This window comes from Caretta caretta, chromosome 5, assembly GCF_965140235.1.
Source record: "Caretta caretta isolate rCarCar2 chromosome 5, rCarCar1.hap1, whole genome shotgun sequence".
Classification (NCBI taxonomy): domain Eukaryota; kingdom Metazoa; phylum Chordata; order Testudines; family Cheloniidae; genus Caretta; species Caretta caretta.
Window position 1 is genome coordinate 69507309 of NC_134210.1, and position 24490 is coordinate 69531798.

General features: G+C 39.7%; 1 protein-coding gene across 2 annotated transcripts in view; it reads right to left on the bottom strand.

Moving 5' to 3' along the window:
* Positions 1-24490, bottom strand: part of FBXL17 (F-box and leucine rich repeat protein 17) — a 497308-nt gene that overhangs the window by 469814 nt on the left and 3004 nt on the right. For both annotated transcript variants that reach the window (XM_048849605.2, XM_048849607.2), the window contains exons 2-4: positions 19409-19531; positions 15886-16143; positions 4556-4687 (exon numbers count right to left, since the gene is read on the bottom strand). In XM_048849605.2, coding sequence (XP_048705562.1) covers positions 4556-4687; positions 15886-16143; positions 19409-19531 — 513 coding nt within the window. The remainder of the gene's footprint in view (positions 1-4555; positions 4688-15885; positions 16144-19408; positions 19532-24490) is intronic.

Here is a 24490-nt window from a genome sequence, read left to right on the forward strand (position 1 = left end):
GCATGCAAGTCACTCCCAGACAAATACCAGAGTGCTATGCCCAGCCATTCTTGAATTACAGATGGGATATTCAGGTGTCACCCTTAGTCCTACACTGTGTGTCTTACACTGTTCAAGATCCCCCAGACAGAATAAGCTCATTAATTAGTTTGTGATTCCTTCACAGGGTCTGAACATGCACCAACCTTTGTAACATGAGTAGATTCCTCAAACTTCAGTCAAAAGCACACTTGCTTAGATAAAACACTAAAATAAGTTTATTAACTACAGAAAGATAGATTTTAAGTGTATATAAGTTATATAGGCATAGAAGATCAGAATTGGTTAAATATAGAATTAAAGATAAAATTGCAGCTTAATTCCTAAACTTTATCAAGCTAAATCAAATTTGAAGCAGTAAGATTTTTCTTACACGAAAGCCTACAACAGTCTGTGCTAACTAGAAAGTTTTCCAGTTATGACCACTCCCCCCAGTTCAATGATATATCTGTCTTCTAAATGATCTTGTTGCCTTCAGTATATGTGGTGGAGGAGATGTGGCCTGATGATAAGGGTCACTGTCTGATAAGGGTCACTGTCCCTTATTTTATACTCTCCTGCAGGTGATAGAAAAAAAATCCTTGTTGTGTCATAGGGTTAGACAGCCCTGCATTCAGTCCTTCATATGAAATGCATTTCCTTGCTTACACCTTTTGTGTACATGAGGCTTGACATGTAAGTCTTGTGTTCACAGTTCCTTTGTTATTTCTAAGGAGCTGATCTGTGGGCATTTCCGAGACTCACATGTTTCAGTCACAGACTTATAGCAGAATCTCATAACTTCATATACCATGATGATACATACATTTCAATAGGACACTAATTGTCAACAGATTAGGACTTTTACAAGGCATACTTAGTACAAATATATATCATAACCATATACAAGTGGTGAATATGGGGGTACAGGTTGTTATTTTGAGGTACAGCCTGTCATGAGAAAGGGGTGTTTAGAGTGGAGTGGAGCTCCACTATGCCTATCCGCCACTAGTTTAAGGTCAGCAAGGGATTTTATGCCACTGGCATAAGTAAGAACAGCTCCAATTTATGTCAGGGCTGGATTGCAACCAGCTCCTTGATGTTCCCCCCACCTTCCGTGCATGAAGCTGAGCTCTGGAGCAGAGAAGAAACTCAGCTCTCTGACTAAGCACAATAACACTTCATCTATATTCTCAACTGTTATTTTAGCAAATGAAAAGGCTAATTTTTGGGTTTTAAAATGACACCTCTGATTCTGGAGTACAATTCTGAAAGAAGGAGTAGATCCCACAGAAGCAGAGTCACAGATTAAACAGGGACCTAATTATACTGTTTATGCATTTGATAGAGAAGCTGAATTTTTACTGATGAGTTTGTTTTCACTGTAAAACTTGAAGCTTCCTAGTTTTGTTTGTTCATTTTTTAATATAACAAACTCTGAGATGAGTCCACAGGCAAACTCAGCCACCAGGGAGCACTCTATGCTGCACTGCTACAGTTTCCTATTAGGAGAAATAGTCAGTGAAATGTACATATTTTCAACTCCTCAGAGAGAGAAGGGAGTTGCTCTGCAATCTTATAGACTGAAGCCACAACAGAACGTTTAGAATAAAAACAGCTTTTCTATAGGATGTTATTAGTCCATAAAACAAATTACAAAGAAAAAAAAAGAATATATTTATACAAATTATATGTCAGGCCTTTTTTTAAAATTATTTTGCTAGAGAATGTGTGATTTGAGGGAAGTAGTCCATGGATAAATCTGTTTCATGTATCTCAGTTTAAATGAAATCTGACAAGATGCTAGAACAATCTGCACAGCGAACATAATTTCAAAGGAGCAATAAACTAAGCACAACCAGCAATATATGGTGTTTTATAAAGCTAAGTCTACAAAATTATGACTTGCTTAAAGCAAACCATAGATCAGCACATATTTGCCACTTACTATCACTCTGTTTTCAGACAACCCCATGGCATCAAATGATTCTGAACCTTTTCCTTCAGATTTCTAAACTGAAAATTATTACCACACAACTGTGACACAGTTTAAAACTCACAACCTACTGTCCTGACCCATAGCAGATGAGGTTTTTGCATTAGGGGGCTGGAAAACGTAGGGCTTGGAGTTTTTAAATAACCTAGCAGCTTTTTGAAAGCTTTGCTACCAATAAGTATCATCACTGAATATTACAGTATTTCCATTAACTAAATATCCTGTGTCATCTCGTTCTCTCAGTCTCACAATTCATTTCTAGTTTCAAGATTCTAGAGAAGGAATACTTTGTGACAAATTCAGTTTCTTTTTGTGATAGTTAGAGCTGAAATTTTTTTAATTCGCTGCAAAATACAATTCAAACTGAAACTTTCTGCAGGAACAGGTCAATTTGGACAAATTTCTCAACTCTAAAAAATGCTAAAAAAAGTTTTGAAGTTGTCAAAACAGAGTGTTTCGACATTTCCTAAAATGAAAGCTTTTGAGTTTCCAGTTCAAAACAATATTTCATTTGGAAATTTAAAATTACAGTTTAAAAAAAAAAACCTATAAATAGTTGAGATTTGAAATCTCAAAAGAAATAATTTCAGTTTTCATCCCATTTTCTGCTCAGCTTTAGTGATAATACATTATAAGTGAAGATAAAGACAAAACTTCAAATTACAACTTAAACCAGCATACTACTTACAGGAAATGTTTAAAAAAAAAAAAAAAGTTTTTCTACCTTCTGTATTTTCATAACAAGAATTTTGCTACACAGCAATTCAACTCATTTCTGAAAATATAATTTTATATTAGGGTCATTGCAGAATACTCATTTCTGACTACAGTGTCCCTAAAAGGGGGTTATAATTTCAGAAATTAGTTCAGAAATGAGTATTCTACAATGACCCTAATAAAAATAATTTCAGAAATAAGTTGAATTATTGTGTAGCAAAATCCTTGTTATGAAAATTCTCTAATGCAAATAGTTAGGATGTCACAAATCAAGGACTATGACTTCAGGTGACAAATATGAAAATACAGTGGGTAAAGACAGATGCCATAATTAAAATAAAACAGGTACGCAGAGGGTCAAATTACACAAGAAACTGCATAACCATATATTTATAGTGATTATGCCAATAGCAGCTAGTTCCACTCTTTAGCAGCCACAAATACATAAAATAACTTGGTATGCACAACTGCAGTTATTACTTATTGAAATCTACATATGCTATTATGCACAAATCGTGGGTCTTCACATCTGGCAGAGATTGTTTTTCTGCCTTTCCTTGGAGTACCATTAAATCTAACTAAGCAAAAAACAGCCTTTTCAAAAGAAAAAAAAAAATTCTTCACCAATGTATTCTGTAGTGTGTATTATTTCTCCTGATCTTTGGAAACTTATACTACTATAAATCTGGTTTTGTTTTAATATTTTCAGGCACTTTGAGTCAATATTATTTACCATCATTTTAGTCTCTCTTGTACTGAAAAATGCCATTTTTACACCATGAAGAAGTGACCTTTCCATGTTCTTCTGGGCTACATTTGGCAATCACATTAATTTTTGCTGCGCCCCATACTTCTCTGCAAATACAAAGTATTCTTTCGTGTCTATCATTCACCACAAAGTGTAGCTCATTTTTCATTAGATACCACACACAGACAGCCATTCTGCTTTAGTATCTGTACTGTGAAACTATCTAATTGAGATTAAAGATCAACTGGCTAAGAACCATTTAAACAAACATACACTTATAGTATGCAGCTCACCTACATACATGACACTCACTTGTTCTAACCTATTGCTTTCAGCAGTTGCTGGCTTTGATGGTAACAACTTGTCACTTCAGAAATGGCCTCCAATATCTAGGTCACAAAAGACGCTGTATTACTCTTCAATAAATTACACAGTTATAGCTTCCTTTTATCTAAAGAAGATTGCTCTACTGGAACCTGATTGAGAAATGGTTTCACATTTCCAGATTAGACTACTAAATTGTTGTACTTGCAAGCATTTCTGATCAGGCATTACAAAAACTACACATCTGAAAGTTCAGAGAAAGTGGCACTGACTTCCTATTAAACAATGTATTGGTAAGAGTGTAATTATTGCATAAGGTTGTGCATGGACTTGACTTGTTCTTATTTATCTATCTACCTGACGCCTGAACATATTTTATAAGAAATCTATTTCTAGACTGAAGCAGTTTAAAAGTCTGTAGGGTAGATCATGCAACAAGTGCAAAAACATACACTTACCTGGAGTGGTATTAGATATGCTGTCCTCCAAGAGGATTAATCAGTACAAGAGGATTAATCAGCACATACCAAAAGAGTTTTGACATTCAGTTTGTCAGTCAGCTGTGTTATCTATAGAGAACTGAAAATCTCAAATTGAGGAGAAGTTGTTTTAGCAACTTCAAAAAAAGTATTTAGAAATAGCATTAAGAACTAAAATCTAGAGAAAATATTGATGCTGAAAAGTTGGACACAGAACAACAAAAGGACAGCATGAGCATTTTTAAAACTTCATATATTTCAACATGTACTTACTAATTTGTTTTCCTGCATGTATATTCTTTGCAACTTCAGACATCCTTTAGCTATAATGATCATTCCTTCATCGGAGATCTTGTAACACTGGCCAAAATGAATGTCTTTCAGTTCTCTGCACTTTGAGCCCAGCTGCAAGTAAGTAAATTAATGTTAATACTTAAAGAAAAACAGCAAACATACAAGAATATAAACTTATTTGTAGCATGTTTTTGAAGCATATGCTCATCTGAAAGATACTTTTTCTTGTTTGTGAATAACACTAGTGTGATTGTTGTGTTCCTATAATATGACGAAATTGAAGAACCTGTAAGAAGTTTACAACATTGCCTAGGAAAATCAGATTTCTGACAGGACAACTTTGAGCAGCCCAGGAGGATTGTGCCCCACGCCAGTTCCAACACATTTGTTTTAATATATAATTGTGTTGTAAATACCAGTTTAAAATATATGTTCATTAATTCTAATTCTCCTTAAATTTTGAGGGGCATACCTAATAAGAATAAAAGCAGTCAGAATCAAGTAACTCTCTCTTTCATTCTGCAAGTTAGATACTCAAACCTTAGTTCCAAATGGCAGTCAAGCCTTGAAAAACTCAGGCATAATAGCCAAAAATCTGTAATACAATTAATCTCCAGACTGACACATTAGAGATAATTTAATCAATTGACAAGTAATTTTAAAAGCTAGGTACCAAAGTAACCACTGAAAAAAAAAATTGGGGGTTTATAGGCAGCAGTTGGGAAAAAGAGCAACTAACTGCAGACCTAGCAACCACTGGCAAATAAAAACAACTTTCTGAAAGCCAAGACGACCTCAAAAAGTTCAGAGGTAACAAGCAGTTTTTCCAGAGCCCCCTTCATTGACTGACCAGGAAACTTGGTTCAATACACTATCATGCAGACACTTGTAAAGAAAATTGAGAAGCAATAGCCATACTGACCATACTTACACTTGATGTAAGTAAATAAATATATTTGATCGTAAACTGATTTTCAGAGTAATCAAGCAAGCTGAAGAAAACTATACAAATTATTTTAGAGTATTCTCTTATACCCTTTTTTCTTTTAATTGTAGTTTCCCTCATTGATGAAAATGAGCCAAACAGTATTAAATAACCCAGATAATGCACTTGTATTTCCTGCATGACAAGCCAAAAAATGCTCACATTGATTAGTTTGTTTTCTAAGACGACACGTGGAATAATCTGAACAAAACTCTTGTTCATTTGTTTTAGAAGCTCCTGAGATATGGAAGGAAAGAAGTTGTTCAGTGCCATTCAGGACTGCACCTACGTGTCTATATATTTTATAGATATGCAGTAGTGCCGCTATTAAGGCAGAGATCAGTTTTTCCCCTTTAATAAGGATTCGACTTCTTTATTTCATATACACAATAAAGTACATCTTCCCCAAACTTGTAGCACTTTGAGCTGTGGACAAAAAAAAATGTGGGGATTTTAAAATAAAATCTGTTAATTTTTTTAAAATGTGAGAAACATTGTAAAAGATCTGGCTTGCTGTCCTTCAATTCAGTTAAGTCATTAGCCGCATTCAACCAGTGTATATATTTAAAAAACTAGGTTGTAATTAGGAACGTTAACACCTGTAGCGAACTCTGGAAATATTATAAGTCTCCCGATATTTAATATTTTACTTAAAGCCACAGCTTCTGGAGCTAAGACTATCAGTAGCTTTACTTAGGTAGCATGAGAAATAGAGCTACATAAAACAACACGTTTCAGAGTAACAGCCGTGTTAGTCTGTATTCGCAAAAGGAAAAGGAGAAAAGGAGTACTTGTGACACCTTAAGAGACTAACCAATTTATTTGAGCATGAGCTTTCGTGAGCTACAGCTCACTTCGTCGGATGCATACCGTGGAAACTGCAGCAGACTTTATATATACACAGAGAATATGAAACAATACCTCCTCCCACCCCACTGTCCTGCTGGTAATAGCTTATCTAAAGTGATCATCAAGTTGGGCCATTTCCAGCACAAATCCAGGTTTTCTCACCCTCCACCCCCCCACACAAATTCACTCTCCTGCTGGTGATAGCCCATCCAAAGTGACAACTCTCTACACAATGTGCATGATAATCAAGTTGGGCCATTTCCTGCACAAATCCAGGTTCTCTCAACCCCTCCCAAAAACCACACACACAAACTCACTATCCTGCTGGTAATAGCTCATCCAAAGTGACCACTCTCCCTACAATGTACATGATAATCAAGGTGGGCCATTCCCAGCACAATTTGGATTTGTGCTGGGAATGGCCCACCTTGATTATCATGCACATTGTGTAGAGAGTTGTCACTTTGGATGGGCTATCACCAGCAGGAGAGTGAATTTGTGTGGGGGGGTGGAGGGTGAGAAAACCTGGATTTGTGCTGGAAATGGCCCAACTTGATGATCACTTTAGATAAGCTGTTACCAGCAGGACAGTGGGGTGGGAGAAGGTATTGTTTCATATTCTCTGTGTGTATATAAAGTCTGCTGCAGTTTCCACGGTATGCATCCGACGAAGTGAGCTGTAGCTCACGAAAGCTCATGCTCAAATAAATTGGTTAGTCTCTAAGGTGCCACAAGTACTCCTTTTCATAAAACAACACATACATATATTTATGCATGTCCCAGCCTCAGGTTCCTCGCCACTCTGGAAAGTTCTTTGGGCTTGGGGAAAGAGTCCTCTGGGGCATCCATGGTCTTTCTCCAGGAACTCATGGCTTCGCTTCAAAACACGAAGCTTTCTAGGTAAGTTAGCTTTCTTTGACCTTGGCTGTCCTGCAGTTAAGCCAGACCTCTTCTGCTACCAGGGAAAATATGCCCATCTCTTCCTCTCTCCTGCCAATAGCTTCTTGAATGTCTCTGAAAGTCTCTCAAGTTTATATATTCCCCCACCAACACCAGGTTGTTTCTTTGTGCTGCTCCTGGTGATTTCCCACTCTCTTTGTTCACCATTCCCCTTCAGGGAAACTTGGTCAAACTTGGTGCATCCGATAAAGTGAGCTGTAGCTCAGGAAAGTTTATGCTCTAATAAATTTGTTAGTCTCTAAGGTGCCACAAGTACTCCTTTTCTTTTTTTGGTCAAACTAGTTTCCCCACTAAAGAAATCTCGTTAGCATATCTACTGTTTGGTCAGAACAAGTCATTATGGTTAACAATTCTCCATTGTCCTGGTCTGGTAGATAGGGGCTATAGCTCCTATCAGCGAATGGTGGATTCCATAAGCAGAAAAAGGCCCCCTGTAATACAACAAATTCCATAACAGCAATCTGAACTCATAAATTGTAAATATACACATTTCCCAAATCATCACACCTTCATCTATCATGCAGTCCTCAAACAGTTAAACGATAATTCAGAATGCACACAAGGATGGAGCTCAGGGGAGAGCATGCATTAGCTACTGGGGAGGCATGAAGAAAAGGAGTACTTGTGGCACCTTAGAGACTAAAAAATTTATTTGAGCATAAGCTTTCCTGAGCTACAGCTCACTTCATCGGATGCATGCCATGGAGGCATGGGGGATTTCAGCACTAGTCTCAGAGCTGAAGACAGTTGGACTACAGGATCCAAGCAGAGGTACCAGACAGGGAGTCTGCAACCTGAAAGTGTTCCAGAGAAACCAGAACTGCAGAAGTGTCTGGATACTACACAGACTCAGGTGGCTTGAGAGCACAGGGAATCCAAAGGATTGGTCCAGTACAGTAGACTGGTGATATCCACAAGTAGGAATGCTGCCTGGGCTGTAAAAGACAGATTCTAGGCTGCCTCTCTATGATAGTTGCCATAAGCAACTATCATAAGCAGTATCTCTATGGCAAGGGTGGCCAACCTGAGCCTGAGAAGGAGCCAGAATTTACCAGTGAACATTACCAAAGAGCCACAGTTATAGGTCAGCAGCCCCTCATCTGCTGTCTCCCTCCAGCCCCCAGCACCTCCCGTCCACCAGCAGCCGCCAATCAGCGCCTCCCCATCCCTCCCCACGCCTCCCGCCTGCCGCAATCAGCTGTTTTGCAGTGCACAGGAGGCTCTTGTTGGGAAGGGGGAAAAGCGAGGACATAGCAGGCTCGGGGGAAGGGGCGAAGTGGTGGCAGGACCTAGGGCAGAGCAGGGGGTTGAGCAGTGAGCACCCCACAGCACACTGGAAAGTTAGCATCTGTTGCTCCAGCCTCGGAGTCAGCGCCTATGCAGGAGCCGCATATTAAGCTCTGAAGAGCCGCATGCGGCTCCGGAGCCACAGGTTGGCCACCCCTGCTCTACAGTTATAATCCTAAAGAATCCAATCAGGAGTCATCTGATCGGAATGTAACCTGCAGCATTGTCCCCCAAACCCACCCATGACCACAGTCTTGTAACTATGCCTGAAGTCACTCTGGGAAATGCTCTATCCATCTTTTCCTGGGTGCCGGAGCTTGGAAATATCAACTAAAGATCACAAGCCAGAGGCCCCCCAACTCCTCCAGCCAGGGAACAGGGCAGCCCTAACCCCCCTCCTACCATGCAATGGGATAGGAGATGATGCAGCACTTGGCAAGCTCCACCAATACCAGTAACAAGGGCACCATTGTGCTGGAGTTAAGGAGAGTAAAGATAGATCCCACAACACACTGTTCTGACAAAAATCTGAATTCAATTACCCTGTCTTCCAGATCTTCTCCAATCTGTTTGCAAAGGAGATTTCCACCATTGTTCCATAATGTGAACTTTCATCTCCCTTCTTACATACTTTGATTAGAATTGATATAGGTAACGATGTTGATATTAAAATCATCAGGATATCTCACTGAGGGAAACAAGATAGCTCTAAAATAATAAGAACTATTGTTTCAGGTCTCTGCAAACACAGATCAATATTGCTGCATTGGTTACACTCAAAATTAAAGCTTAGATTCTGGGGCACAACCTGGCAGCTTAAGAGAGGTGCCAATACACTGTACTGCCATGTACTTAATGAAAGACCAGGGGTCAAATTGGGGAAGGGCTAGGAAAGAGCATCTAGAGCTAAGGTCTTTTGTAATTTTGCCTGACAAAAAAGTCTGCAGCTAGATAGCCAAATCTCTACCAACAGAGAGAGCGACAAAAAAGCCAGTGTTGTGCAAGTGCCATTTCAACAGGTCACTTTTTGTCTGCTATGAAAAAAAGACCTTTCTTATGAAAGTGCCCAAATGGAGGGAAGAGTTTCTCTAACAAACATAAGCTTTCGTGAGCTATAGCTCACTTCATCTGATGTAGCTCACGAAAGTTATGCTCAAATAAATTTGTTAGTCTCTAAGATGCCACAAGTACTCCTTTTCTTTTTGCAAATACAGACTAACACGGCTGCTACTCTGAAATCTAACAAACATAGAATTCAGTTTCCTCATATAGGGAAGGTGACTGTTTTCCTTGCCTGTTCACACAGACTTGGCTATGGTGTTTTCACTAATGATAGCATGGAGCAACCTTTTACTGAAATTATTGCCCAATAAGTTAATCAGGTTGCTCAGTGATCTAGACAATTGATACACCTGTGACATTCCTGTGGAGACCACGGATCCTGAACTAACTTGTCCGAGGAATCAAAGTCCACAGTCAAAAAGTCCATTTGTTGTGATAACCATTCCCTCTGGTTCTGAGATAAGTTGCCCACATCAGAACCTGAACTTAGATTACTACCAGCTTCAGTATTTCATTAGTTCATGGGTGGCCTATTTTGGTGGATAAATAAAATAAGACTCTCGGCAGAGATTCTCATGAAACCTTGCCCAGATCACAATGTCTATGCAGAAGGCTGTCATTCCTGAAAAACTCAGACTGCACTCAGTCTGAGAAAATTAAAGCATAATGAATGGATGACTAAGACCACTTCAGGATACATATTTTGTGAAGTTTGTAATTCATAATCACTCCCAGTTGCAGGTGCAGGATGGAATGTGGTAGTGATAAGGGCTCCATTGTACTGAAGAAAAAGTGTAGCTATTTGGCGGTACACTATTACCTGATCTTTAATGGAAGTAGTCAAGAAATGGAAATTCTCTGGGGTGCAAGAATAACCAGTATTTTAATGCACATCTTTGTACAAAAGTGACCTTTTGTAAAGGAAATCCCTTTATGGGAAATGTCTGTGGCCAAAGGCAAAATCAGAGGTATCTGCTGCACTGTCTGCATTGGGAAAAACAGACAGACTGAGGAAAAGTTACCTCAGAGACAGATACATCAATTCTGTTAAGCATCTCCATTTTGCAACAAAACTTCCTAGTGTATTTGTTTTAACAAGTTGAACTTCTAGTTGCCAGATCACTAAAGTCCTGTCTACAGTAAGAAAATGAACAACTACTAAAAATGGTTCATGGGCTACATTCTTCAAATCATGAATAGGCATTTGAGCATGGACAGCTACTACCATATCCCTGAAATTTTCAAAAGTAACTAGCTATTTTAACTTCACCACTTTTGATTGCCTAACCTGAGGAACCTTAAAGGGGCCTTATTTTCATTGGCTAAGTGCTCTATATTTCTGAAAAACAGGCCACTCTGTCACATGGACAAGCAAAAAAAAAAAAAGGGGGGGGGGGGTAGATCATAAAAAAAAAATCACTAGACACTTTTTAAAAATCTTGGCTTATAAAAACGTTTCACCTCTTTTCTTTATATAAGAAGTTGTGCCAGTGGTCAGCCTGAACTGAACTGGGTTGCCACATAACAACTGTAATAGGAAGGCTGAATACTTACAGTACCCTTTGAAATAAGATTATACTCTCAGCTTTTATCCTAATTTACAGTTCATAGATGTGCAGCAAGATATATGCGTGCCTAAAATGAAGGTGATTCAATAGTCACAGTGCCTGATGTACAGCTCATAATGAAAAATGCAAAAAACTCAGGTAGATATTACAATTCTGGAACAATCCAAAGAATTTCATTTTTCCTCCCAGCCTCCATGTTAACCTATTAAATGCCAACAAGTGGTTCAATTACACAGTCACTGTGTAAGGAGGATTGTTTTCTCTCACTTGTTTTTGTAGGTTAATTGCTCCCACCAAAACAACATTATGCTACAAAACTGAGAACAGGTAGTTCCATACGCTCAACTTTTAAAAATGGGCAAGCACTGAATGTACAATTAAATCATTATGACACTCAGTTGACTGACAATACATTATGTATTAGTTTACTGACGCCTAACTCCCTCCTCAAAGTCAGCACACACCTCACTTCAGTGCTGCTCCTAGAGGCTCTTCTGAGCAACAGAGACATTGAGATTTAAGAGTCAAGGCACAACAGTGGTCCAGGAAGAGCTTGAATTGAAGGGTACACCAAAAACCCAGTAAAGTCAAAAATTCAAGATGACTTTCTTTGCTTAAGACTCCAGCATCAATCTGCCCAGTTACATAGACTCTGTCCCACATAGTAGCTGTGTATAAAAATTAGACATGCTTGTAGGTTCACTTGTTCGTTTTAATATCAAGCTTTATATGTACAATCAACATTTCTTACTAACTGCACTGTTCAAAAAATCTGAAAATTCATTTCACTTGACTAAACCGGCCAGACTCCAGAATCTTTCCGGACACAGATGATATCACAAGCAGTAGTACTGGAAACTTGAATTCATATAGTCTTTTAGGCATCTGTGATCTCAAAGTGTTGTTGGGGAAATAAACTTCTTTTGATAAGATCAGTGTGTTGTGTTTTGTTGAAGTTGAACATTGACTTACTCTTCAACATTCAATTTTTCCATCTTCTTCAAAGGCCTGCTGATGCCTGGGTGAGCTTTGAAAAAAAGTGATTGAATTTTCATGATCTAGTCTGTATTTTTTATTATTAAAACACTAGGTAATTGTGTGAATATAGGATCTGTGTTCCTTAATAATTCATCTGTTCCTGTTGCTTACTCTTATTGCAGAGGATATAATCAGAATGGGGTACAGATAGAGTCATCCAGGAATTGTCTTTGCTCAGGCAAATAAGGCAAGTAGTACTGGGGAGGTCTATAGAAAGAGTTGGGGGAGGGCTATTAAGAGGTGGAAGGAAAAATTACAACACATTAATTTCCCAGAAAACTAAACTCCTCACCACCAACACATTAACCAGAAATCGTTGGAGGAGGGTAGGGAGAACTGAGACAAAACTAGAGATGTTTCTTCCCTCATTGGTGTTTCCTATCCCTACACGCACTTCTAAACTCTATGGTTTTTCTCTTCCTTGTCACCATTGTGTATTATAAGATGAAAATTTGTAATAATCTTGATTTTGAAAACATAAAACAAATGAATAATCGTTCTAAAAAAACCCAGGAGGTTTTTGAAGACTTATTTCATATTAAAATAAATGACTTAAAAAACATTCATGGAAATTTCAACTTTCCACACAATATGAAAACTCAAGATATAACTTGAAAGACACCCACCAAGTCTCCCATTAATTAGCCAAGTTCTATTTTGAAGGTCTATTTTGCTTTAAATAGATTTTAGTTTCAGGAGTCTCCCAATCTTTGTTCTTTTAACTGTGATTTCAGAGGCAGAAATTTAAAAAAAAAATTCAGATGGAAGGAGGGGGGAAAAAAGTAAAAACTAGAAGTTACTTTTTAAAGTAGAACAGCTTTCTATGTCCATTTAATAGAAGAATATGTCTTTAATCTGCAAAAGGGAAATCAGAAACCACTGTATTTAGGGTGAAAGAATACAGAGCAAGAGAAAATAATTCAAATACTGAGGCAAAGTTCAGAATTCCTGCATCCTGACCAAAGGCAAAAAACTAAGGTATCAGCTTCATATTCGTATAGTCCTATTTCCAGGGAGAACTCACCAAAAAATGCCCTCATAATAGAGGCTCAACTTTAATGTACATCCCAAATTAAAAAACATAGTAAGAGAACCAAAGAAGTGCCACTGTGGCTAAACAAGTAAAAATAAAAAAAGCATGGAGAGGCAAAAAGGCATCCTTTAAAAAGTGGAAGTTAAATCCTAGTAAGGAAAATAGAAAGGAGCATAAACTCTGGCAAATGAAATGTAAAAATATAATTAGGAAGGTCCCAAAACAATCTGAAGAACAGCTAGCCAAAGACTCAAAGTAATAGCAAAAAAAATTTTAAGTACATCAGAAGCAGGAAGCCTACTACACAACCAGTGGGGCCACTGGACAATGGAGATGCTAAAGGAGCACTCAAGGATGATAAAGCCGTTGCAGAGAAACTAAATGAATTCTTTGCATTGGTCTTCACGGCTGAGGATGAGAAGGAGATTCCCAAACCTGAGCCGTTCTTTATAGGAGACAAATCTGAGGGACTGTCCCAGATTGAGGTATCATTAGAGGAGATTTTGGAACAAACTGATAAACTAAACAGTAATAAGTCATCCAGACCAGATGGTATTCACCCAAGAGTTCTGAAGGAACTCAAATGTGAAATTGCAGAACTACTAACTGTGGTTGGTAACCTATCATTTAAATCAGCTTTGGTGACTGGAGGATAGCTAATGTGACGCCAATTACTAAAAAGAGCTCTAGAAGCGATACTGGCAATTACAGACCAGTGAGGTTGACTTCAGTACCAGTCAAACTGGTTGAAACTATAGTACAAAACAAAATTGGCAGAAACATAGATCAACATAATTTGTTGGGGGGGAGGTTGGGGGGTTGGAAGAGTCAACATGGTTTTTGTAAAGGGAAATCACGCCTCACCAATCTACTAGAATTCTTTGAGGGGGTCAACAACCATGTGGACAAGGGGGATCCAGTGGATACAGTGTACATTACAGTACTTAGATTTTCAGAAAGCCTATGACAAGGTCCCTCACCAGAGGCTCTTAAGCAAAGTAAGCTGTCATGGGATAAGAGGGAAGGTCCTCTCATATATTGTTTCCTGTCTTTTAACCAGTTACCAAAGGATAGGAATAAATGGTCAGTTTTCAGAATGGGGAGAGGTAAATAGTGGTTCCCTTAGGGCTCTGTCCTGGGACCTGTCCTGTTCAACATATTCATAAATGATCTGGAAAAAGGGGTAAACAGTGAGGAGGCAAAATTTGCTGATGATACAAAACTACTGAAGATAGTTAAGTCCCAGGCAGACTGTGAAGAGCTACAAAAGGATCTCTCAAAACTAGCTAACTGGGCAACAAAATGGCAGATGAAATTCAATGTTGATAAATGCAAAGTAATGCACATTGGAAAACAATCCCAACTATATATATAAAACGATGGGTCTAAATTAGTTGTTACCACTCAAGAAAGAGATCTTGGAGTCCTTGTGGATAGTTCTATGAAAACACCCACTCCATGTGTAGCGGCAGTCAAAAAAGCAAACAGAATGTTGGGAATCATTAACAAAGGGATAAATGATAATAAGACAGAAAATATGTTGTCTATATAAATCTATGGTATGCCCACATCTTTAATACTGCGTGCAGATGTCGTTGTCCTATCTCAATAAAGATGTACTGAAATTGGAAAAGGTTCAGAAAAGGCCACAAAAATAATTAGGGGTAGGAGGAAAGTAATAAGACTGAGACTTTTCAGCTTGGAAAAGAGACATCGAGGGGGAGGGAGGAGAGTATGATAGAGGTCTACAAAATCATGACTGGTGTGGAGAAAGTAAATAAGGAAGCGTTATTTACTCCTTCTCATAACACAATAACTAGGGGTCACCAAATGACATTAATAGGCAGCAGGTTTCAAACAAACAAAAGGAAGTATTTCTTCACACAATGCACAGTCAGCCTGTGGAACTCTTTACCAGAACATGTTGTAAAGGCCAAAACTATAACAGGGTTCAAAAAAGAACTAGATAAATTCATGAAGGATAGATCCATCAATGGTTATTAGCCAGAATAAGCAGGGATGGTGTCCCTAGCCTCTGTTTGCCAGAAGCTGGGAATGGGAGACAGGAAATGGATCACTTGATGATTACCTGTTCTGTTCATTCCCTCTGCTGCACCTAGCATTGGTCACTGTTGGAAGTCAGGATATTAGGCTAGATGGACCTTTGGTCTGACCCAGTAGGGCCATTCTTATGTTAAGAGCAAGCATCGGGGGAAAACTTATTGGTCTAAAAGATTAACTTTTTCTAAACCATAACAAAACAGAGCAAAAGGTTACTTTTTTTCGTATTTTGCAAGATATGTATTTACACTACACCAGACCAGGCACTCCAAGTAATATTTCTTTTATGGAAGGTCTGTATGGAAAATCCTCAGTTTCCTGACCTCTTTATGTACCCCTTTAATAACAATCGTCATACAGCTGAAAAGGACTAGCCTGATTTTAGAAGAAAGTCTGTCATCACAACCTAATATCACTGCAAAAGACAGTATCAAGTTTGGTATCTCTGACAAAAATTTAAGGTTACCTGTTTGAGTCCTTCATCAGTGAGCCTGTCTTGGTTGCCTACATGTACTTTCTGAAGTAGAGGACACTGGGAGGCTACTGCAATGATAGATGTGTCTGAAAGTTGTTTACATCTGTAGGCAGTATATCTTTGAAGTCCAGGACATTTAAATGCTAGCACACAGACTCCTGTATCTGACACATTGCGACAATCAGAAATATTGATTTCAGATATGTTCTGGCTTCTTGATGCAATTTTTTCCAGTAATTCATCAGTGACCTGTCAACAAAATTCAAATTCTCAATTTAATATTCTCATAGTCATCTGATTCTTTAGATTAAAAACATGTATATAGAGCGAATAATGAAGGAGATATCATATGTGAATACACGAGTACTATGACTTAGTAGCAGGAAGCATTTGCACAAAGGAGGGGAGGAAAAAGTTCTGTTTTTTACAGATTCCAAGCATGAATTACTGTAATCAACTTGACAGTTACCTTTGTACGAGTCCTGTCCCAATCCCTGATGACAATTAAAGCTATAGTTTTAAATGGCCTGCTCACACCCTCAACAGGGGACCACAGTCTTTCATGGGGAAAAAACTAAGCACTTGTCTACACTTGAAACACTTACAGCTACACCACTGTAACTCTTCAGCATATACACTCAGTCCAGCAATGGGAGGGGATAGTTAATCCATCTCCCATCAGTATAGTTAATCCATCTCCCCAGGAGGCGGTGCCTGGGTCAATGGAAGAATTCTTCTATCAACCTAGCATGGTCTGTGTTGGTGGTTAGGTCATCTTAATGACATTGCTCATGGTCTGGGATTTTTCATACCCTTGTGTGATGTAGCTTAACTTCCAAGTGTAGACCTGGCCTTAATCTCACTCCTGCTGTGGTACTTTTCTATGAACACAGTAGAGAGCTATTGTGCTCGTGCTGCTTGGAATTACTCGATATTGCTCTTCACTTAAGAAGCTATGTATTGGATAGCTTTTGGCAGCCATCCAATAGCTGTTACCATCTCAACATTACAGTGATGTCAGTGATACCCGGTTTTTTAATGACAGCAGCAGCTTGGAGAGTCTGATGATAACTGGAAATCCAATATGTTGACAGGGAAAAAAAAAAACAGGAATAGAAAGTCTCTTAAAAAATAATGTTCTCATTTTAAAAAAAAAAAAAATAGAAAATTTGATTTTTTTAAAAATGCCAGTTAGCCCACGCTCAGTCATCATTAACCAGGAACTGTTATACAATGCCTTTCACAGTAGTTCCTTTGTAACAGCACTCATCTCCTTGGCACCTAAACACATTTCATCAATTCAAACCAATAATATATTAGCATAATATAAGTCTTTTAAAGTAGAAATGACAGCCAAATTCCAGCTGTTTAAGCCTATGAATCAATTCAAAGCTTTACCATATTGGACAGAGTACAGTACAAAACCTATCCAAATGAAGAAACAGAAAATTCCTAACAGTAAGGAAGAAAAGTTTACTTTTAAAAATAGAGGTAAAGCAAACCCAGCTAAATTGACAAAATTGTTCATCACTCAGTTACATTGTATGAGATCTTGGTTTTGCTATGGGCAGATGAAAATAAAAACGTTTTGCCTCCATTTCTTGTACAGTACAGGAATAAACAATCGGTTTGCCGTTAATGGTCCTCAAGCCTCCACCCTTATTTAATCAGCCAATGGCTATTTGTAAAACCATAGTGACTTCTAAAAACACACACACACCCCACCCATAAGGATGGAGGATATGACTGTGCATTTTAAAAAACTGGTTTAGTATCCTATTAAATAATCAACCAAATGGACTAGTGGTCAAATATCATACTTGGAAACTCAACAAGGAACCTCCTACATCAGAGCATTAGACCAATGGTCGTAGGGCAGACCATAAGACCAATACCTCCACTTTATCAGAAGTAAGGCTAAGCCCTGACCTCAGCCGAAAGCAGGGGTGGGCAAACTACACGAGCCGTTCCCACTGGGGAGCGGGGTCTGCAGCTTGGCCCCGCCCTGGCGCTCTGCCTGGGCATTGGGTCGGGGGCCACACCACGTGGCTCAGCCCCACTCCAGCCGGGGCGCTGGGTCAAAAGCCGCACTACGGGCTCCCAGAAGCCACGGCATGGCCCCGCTACAGCTCCTACATGCTCCAATGGGAGCTGCCGGGGCAGTGGCTGCAGATGGGGCAGCATTCAGAGCCACCTGGCCGCGCCTCCACGTAGGAGCTGGAGGAGGGACATGACGCTGCTTCAAGGAACCGCTTGAGGTAAGCACCACTCAGAGCCTGCACCCCTGAGCCTCTCCCCACACCCCAATGCCCTGCCCCAGCCCTGATATCCTCTCACTCTCCAAACCCCTCGATCCCAGCCCGGAGCACACTCCTGCACTCCAAACCTCTCATCCGCAGCCCTGCCCCAGAGCCCGCACCCCCAGCCAGAACCTGCACCCCTTCCCTCACCTGTGCCCCAGCCCTGATTCCCCTCCCGCCCTCCAAACCCCTCAGTCCCAGCCCAGAGCACCCTCCTACACCCTAAATTCCTCATCCCCTAACCCCACCCCAGAGCCCGCACCCCCAAACAGAGCCCTCACTCCCGCCCGCATCCCAACCCCACTTTTGTGAGCATTCATGGCCCACCGTACAATTTATATTCCCCGATGTGGCTCTCAGGCCAAAAAGTTTGCCCACCCTGGTCTAAAGGAAGGGCTTATCTGACCATGACCAATGTATTACCTTCATATTTTCAATCTCCAGGTCTATCCCAAAGATAAACTACAGTGTGTAACCACTGTTTTGAGTGGATTCTCAAGTCACTTTGATAATCACATAGGCTGTTACAGAATAAGAATCCAGCATTTAAAAATAACCATATACAACTCCAACACCAGGCCCAATAAGATTCCTGTCACACACCGTAAGGAATCTAAGGGAGGAGCAAAATGGACTTTATGCTCTGTGAATCCTAGATAGGTTTAATTCTGGACTTGGTTCACCGAGGAGACACACAGACTCCATGTTTAAGTGGTGCACCCTCTACTGATGAAGAGGGTCATTTAAAAAAAAAAAAAAAACGCCCACAAAACACCACAGATACGCCTCTCCCTAAGATTATGCTGAACCAATTACCAGCTGGACAAAGATCACAAAAACTAGATCTAGTAGCAACCAATTCTCAACAATTTAAGCAAAGGCAGGCCTCTTCTCCAAGATCAGCTATTAAACAGTGGTAGTCTTATTTACATAAGTATACAATGAATAGATGACAGGTAACACACCACTTGATTTAAATAGAACAGAATGAAGGTGTGCTCTAACAGACTTCAAAGTAAAGCAAAAGTGCATTTAGAAAATCTAAATTAAGACATAATTCACTCATCTTCTGCTTCTAACAGGAAAAGTAAAGTTGAAAAGTGAAGGAACAAAGATCACCAACTACCAGCGTGTACTTCACAATTTTGATTTTAGTTTTAACAAATTTTGAATTGTCCAAATGTACTCAATTTTTCATAATTATGTCTTCATACCTGCTGACGATTACTGAGATCCAGCTGCTTCCAGAACTGGAAGTCTAAACAGAGGTCACGCCAGTATTTACAAACTAATGATGCTGAAAGGCAGCGCTCATTCAAGGATAAATTGGAAAATATCTGTAAAAGAAGAAAAACTTTGTCAGATATGGTTACCATATATGAGAGACAGAATTAAATGCTTTCCTTATTAGTGGACCATGAAAACCTGTGTATAAGACAGACAGAAAAAATATTCATATAGTTGTAATTTCCACTTGTTTCTATTCTTTGTCTCCAACTTGTTCAGCCAAGGATGAAAAACAGGACTAACAAAACAGCTTTGTTGAGATATTTATCTCAGTCATATAAACCATATGGTATAGAGCATGGATTCTACTTAAACATTTAGTTCAGGCACAGTGTTACATCTGATGTTCTGCATGTGCCTGAGACATGGCACACCTTTTAAACACTGCGACAATGCTTTATTAACAAACATGTTCATTAATTTTTTAAAAAGCATCCTCAGAGATCACATACAAGGATAGCCCAGAGGTTCAACAATACAAATCACTGCAATGCAAGGGATCCAAGTGCAGGATTAGCATTTTATCCTTATCCCAATTTGAGGCTTTGAATGCTAGAGAGACACACCATGATCTTCAAAGATGGAATGATCCGTGTCACTCTAGAGAGGGTATATAGGAGCGGAGGTGCTGGGAAAGGAGTCACACCCAGTCCTCTTTCAGAGGTATGGCTGTAATGCGAAAAAAGAAGGTTGCGACTACAGATAAGACTGAAGAAAAAATGCTGGAAGCTTTCATGGCACTTGGAGACAATGAGTGGGAGATGAAAAGTCAGCCAAAAGTCCTTGGTCCAAAATGAAGTGAAAGAAGTTGCTACCAGAGCTTTAGGAAAAAAGGTACTAGGTATACAATTACTACTCTAAGTTGCTAGCCCGGCTGCTGTTGCCAGACAAGGCCCCTCCAGCCTATGTCCTGCAGATGCTGCCACCTATTAATAATAATATACTGTTGCTACTATTTACTCTTAGGGAACTCCTAAATATGTTTAAAAGAAAGTAAAAACAGACACAATGGCGGAAAGCTCAGAGACAGTAAATCCTTTATAGCAGTGTTTTTCAAAGTTCAGGTAGAGACCCAGTACCGGAACCAGCCAGCAGCGGTTCCGGCTTCTAGGCAGTGGGACCACGGGGCTCTGCGTGCTGCCCCCACCCCAAGCATGGGCCCCACACTTCTGGTGTGGTGCCCATGGCATTTGAGGGTGACAGCTTGGAGGTGCTGTTCGACCCAGCCTGCTGAGTCCAGGAACATATAAGGGGTCTGCCTGGGAGTGCTGCTAAGATGTGCTCTGTTAATGTGTGCGTTTGTCTGATGCTGGGGCTGGAAAAACCCAGCCCTGGGGAACCTAGGTCCTGCAGGATAGCTCCATTGGGAGGGAACTTGAAGCAGGGAGAAGTAGAGCTCCGTATGACAACACAAGTGATACAAGCAGTACATTGACAGAATTACACACACACACCCCAGAAGAGTAACCCTAATCAATTAGCACACCCCAAATATTGGGCAAATCTGGTAACAACAATCGACAGAAAAATATTTTCTCTGAAACACTTCTCCCAGGAAAAAGTTACGGAAAAAAAGCAAATATATTCAGCTGTCAGGTACCTCAAAGAAAGGAACACAACTGAAGTCTGTGTTAGATAAATTACATAGCACTCATATAGTATAGTGCTTTTCATCTTCAAAGTTCATTCTGAACACAAAACTGTATTAACACTTGAACATCAGATACAGGCATGGTCCCATGTGCACTCAGTAGGACAAGGGCTCAAATTCTGTAACAAACATCACTAAGTTACACAGTAATATTTTATTCTATCCCATCTCCTCCCTCACTTACTACTACAGCTCATAATGAGCATGTTCAACTGAGAAATTCATCAATTATATTCAGCAATGATTATTTTTTGATGGTGTTATTCATTATGCTCTCCAGGCAGCTCCATAAATCTTGACTGTTGTAGTGCTGTTCAGTCAGTCCATCTCGGAACCTACTTCCCCACCATGCATGTCAGGGAAAGGAGGCTGGCAGCCAGCCTCCAACAGCTCATCTCTTCAGCCTTTGGCTCTGTGCTGTTCACAAGGCAGCCCAAGTACCCAGCCTGCCCTTTTGGTTCCCCACCCTGCACTGGCTGCAAGCTTGACTTCCTGATCCACAATTGTCTGGCTCTACAAATCAGCTCAGGAACACATACGACAATCCAATTAACCCCCAACCAATTTTATGAAAAGCTTTGGAGAGCAAAAGGCAGCTACAGGCTGACTCCAGCAGGGCAGAGACAGAAGGCACATGACTGCAGCAAAATGCATAGCATTTTTGCAGTGGGAGGTGTTCCACAACATCTTGGGAAAAGTCCATGGGTGCTTCCAAAGAAAGTGAATGAGAGTTCACATAACTATTGTATCATGTAACTATTGTATCACATAACTATTGTATCATGCTGACTGCAAAATCAGGCAGGTGATGCTCAATTACTTTACAGCATTCAAATATTTAAGGTTGCCTTTCATAAGTCTGCCACCAAAAATTAATGAAAAAAAAAAGGAGTACTTGTGGCACCTTAGAGACTAACCAATTTATTTGAGCATAAGCTTTCCACAGTATGCATCCGATGAAGTGAGCTGTAGCTCACGAAAGCTTATGCTCAAATAAATTGGATAGTCTCTAAGGTGCCACAAGTACTCCTTTTCTTTTTGCGAATACAGACTAACACGGCTGTTACTCTGAAACCTGTCAAAAATTAATGTTGATTCATACAGCATCTGAACCAGTCCCACCTCTTCTTTCCCATTGCCAGTCTATTTCTTTCTCTTCACAAATATGCCTCCTCTCTTCTCCCAATCCCCCAGTCATTTTTCCTATGATCTGTTCTCCCATGCTGTTCTATACCACACTTACTGAACTCTTTGTAAATTCATCTTTATAGTACATAGCATGCTTACAACAGAACACTGATAAGTCCGAAGTTTTTAACGACAAGTGCAAAAGCCCAAGCCATCAATTTCTGCAGAATTTAAGATGTTAAAAAAAAGTTTCTAAACATTATGGTTGCAAAGATAGCCTTCAAAACGTGAACCAAAACATCTTTCTGACAATAACAGTACCTCTGATGCTACTCCTAGCTTCACCCAGAAGCAGCATGATGAGGTTAACAAGACCAGTCAGTTTCAGACTGTTTTTTTGGAATGCTATGGGCAGCAGTGAACTTTCCAAAACAAAACAAAGACACCCCACCAAGTCAGTTTCATGCTTGGAAAAATTTGTGCACAACTGTAGGAAAAAATTGGAATTAATTGGAGAGAATAATGCTAACTTATTTTCTACCTACTTCCTTGCAGTAGCCAGGAGGCTACAAAGTTAGGAAAAAGATATGGAAAGGTCTTTCCCAAACCTAGAGAGAGGTAGAGCTTCAAGTCTGTCAAATGCCTACTAGCTAAAGAAAAATATTTAAGATAGAGCCCTAAGCAAGGTCCAGAGAGAGCACCTGTGATGGGGTGTATTCCCCAAACTGGCTCTGAGAAAGTAAATTAGGGAGGCACACCTAATTAACCAATTAAGCAGCAAATCAGGGAGAGATGTAGGCTACAAAGAGGCCACTAATTAGAGGAAATAAACATACAGCTTTTAAGTTTTGTAAACTAATTAGTAGCAGGCTCAGCTGGGCAAGAACAGGTTGGGCCTGTATAAAGCCCAGAAGCTGAGGGCAACAAGAGAGAGCAGGAAGGCAGGCTACTGTTACTTCCTGAGAGAAGGGAGTTGGGAGGCTGGCATACCCAGAGAAGGTGGAAGCCAGTTATATAGGTAGAAGCCCAGGGAAACAGCAGTAAGGACTAGGTCAGTACAGTACATGTTATAGGGTCCCTAGTCTGGAACCCAGTGCAGGTAGCAGGCCTGGGTTCCCCTACTAGCTACTGGTGTTGGAGAAATCAGATGGACAGCTGGTCTAGAAGAACTGTGATTTCCCCAACAGTCAAAGAGACTGCAAATTGTGGGGGCAGTCAGCAGACAAGGATCAGGGGGGATTGGATGATGGTAAAGGAGAGATGGGGGGCATGAGGATTTGAGGGTTTCTTGAAAATTAAAAAAGGGGCATGATGCAGAAAAGTTTGGGAACCACTGGGCTAGTGGGCTCACCAAGCTGCTATTTTGAGAAGTCCTGGGGATCTAGGGAAGTACTGCAAGACCAAAGAAAAGCAAATGTGCCAATGATCTTAAAAAAAGTAATCCTCGGAATTACTAGGAATAGAAGTTATTGACAGTAAGATAATAGAACAAATATTAAGAAGAAAAACACAAACACTTAACATCCCTAGAGAATACTGTGACCATGAGCAACATAGGCTTATAAAGAATTAATATTGCCAGACCAAAGCAATTGTTTTCACAGCATTATGAAGAAAGATCCCAATCCTGCAAACATTTAAAGCACATCAACTCAATGAAGCTGCTCCTATAAATTATGCAAATACTTAAGTGTCAGCAGGATTGGGACCTTAGTCGATGAGGAAATATGATGCATGCTTGAGTATTAGTACAGCATTCAATAGTCTCTCACAAAAGCTGAATTGTATGAGTAGGACTGGCTTGGGGAATGTATGTAAGGAAAATAAATAGGTAAAGAAACAATGTTTTAAGTTATGGAAGAGGTAACAAGTATCCATCTTTGGATCCAGTAATATTTCATTTAATATCTTGGTTAGCAACACAAAAAGAAGGGTAACAAAATGAGAAAGCACTCTGATCACTAGTGAGGACAAAAGTAATACTAAGGGACCAAGAAATTAGCAAAATGGGGAAAACCACATCAATTTGTACTTGGAAAGGCAGTAAACAGAGTATGTTAAGAAAAATAATCCAGGAAAGATGCTAATATTCAGGTTGGGAGAAATGTGGAAAGCAGTCCTGCTAAAAGAAACCCATGTAATGGATACCAAAACAGACAAGTTTGCAATGCAATATGCCAATATAAAAAACTTAATGCAGTTTTAAGCTGCAAATAAGCATCATGGAATA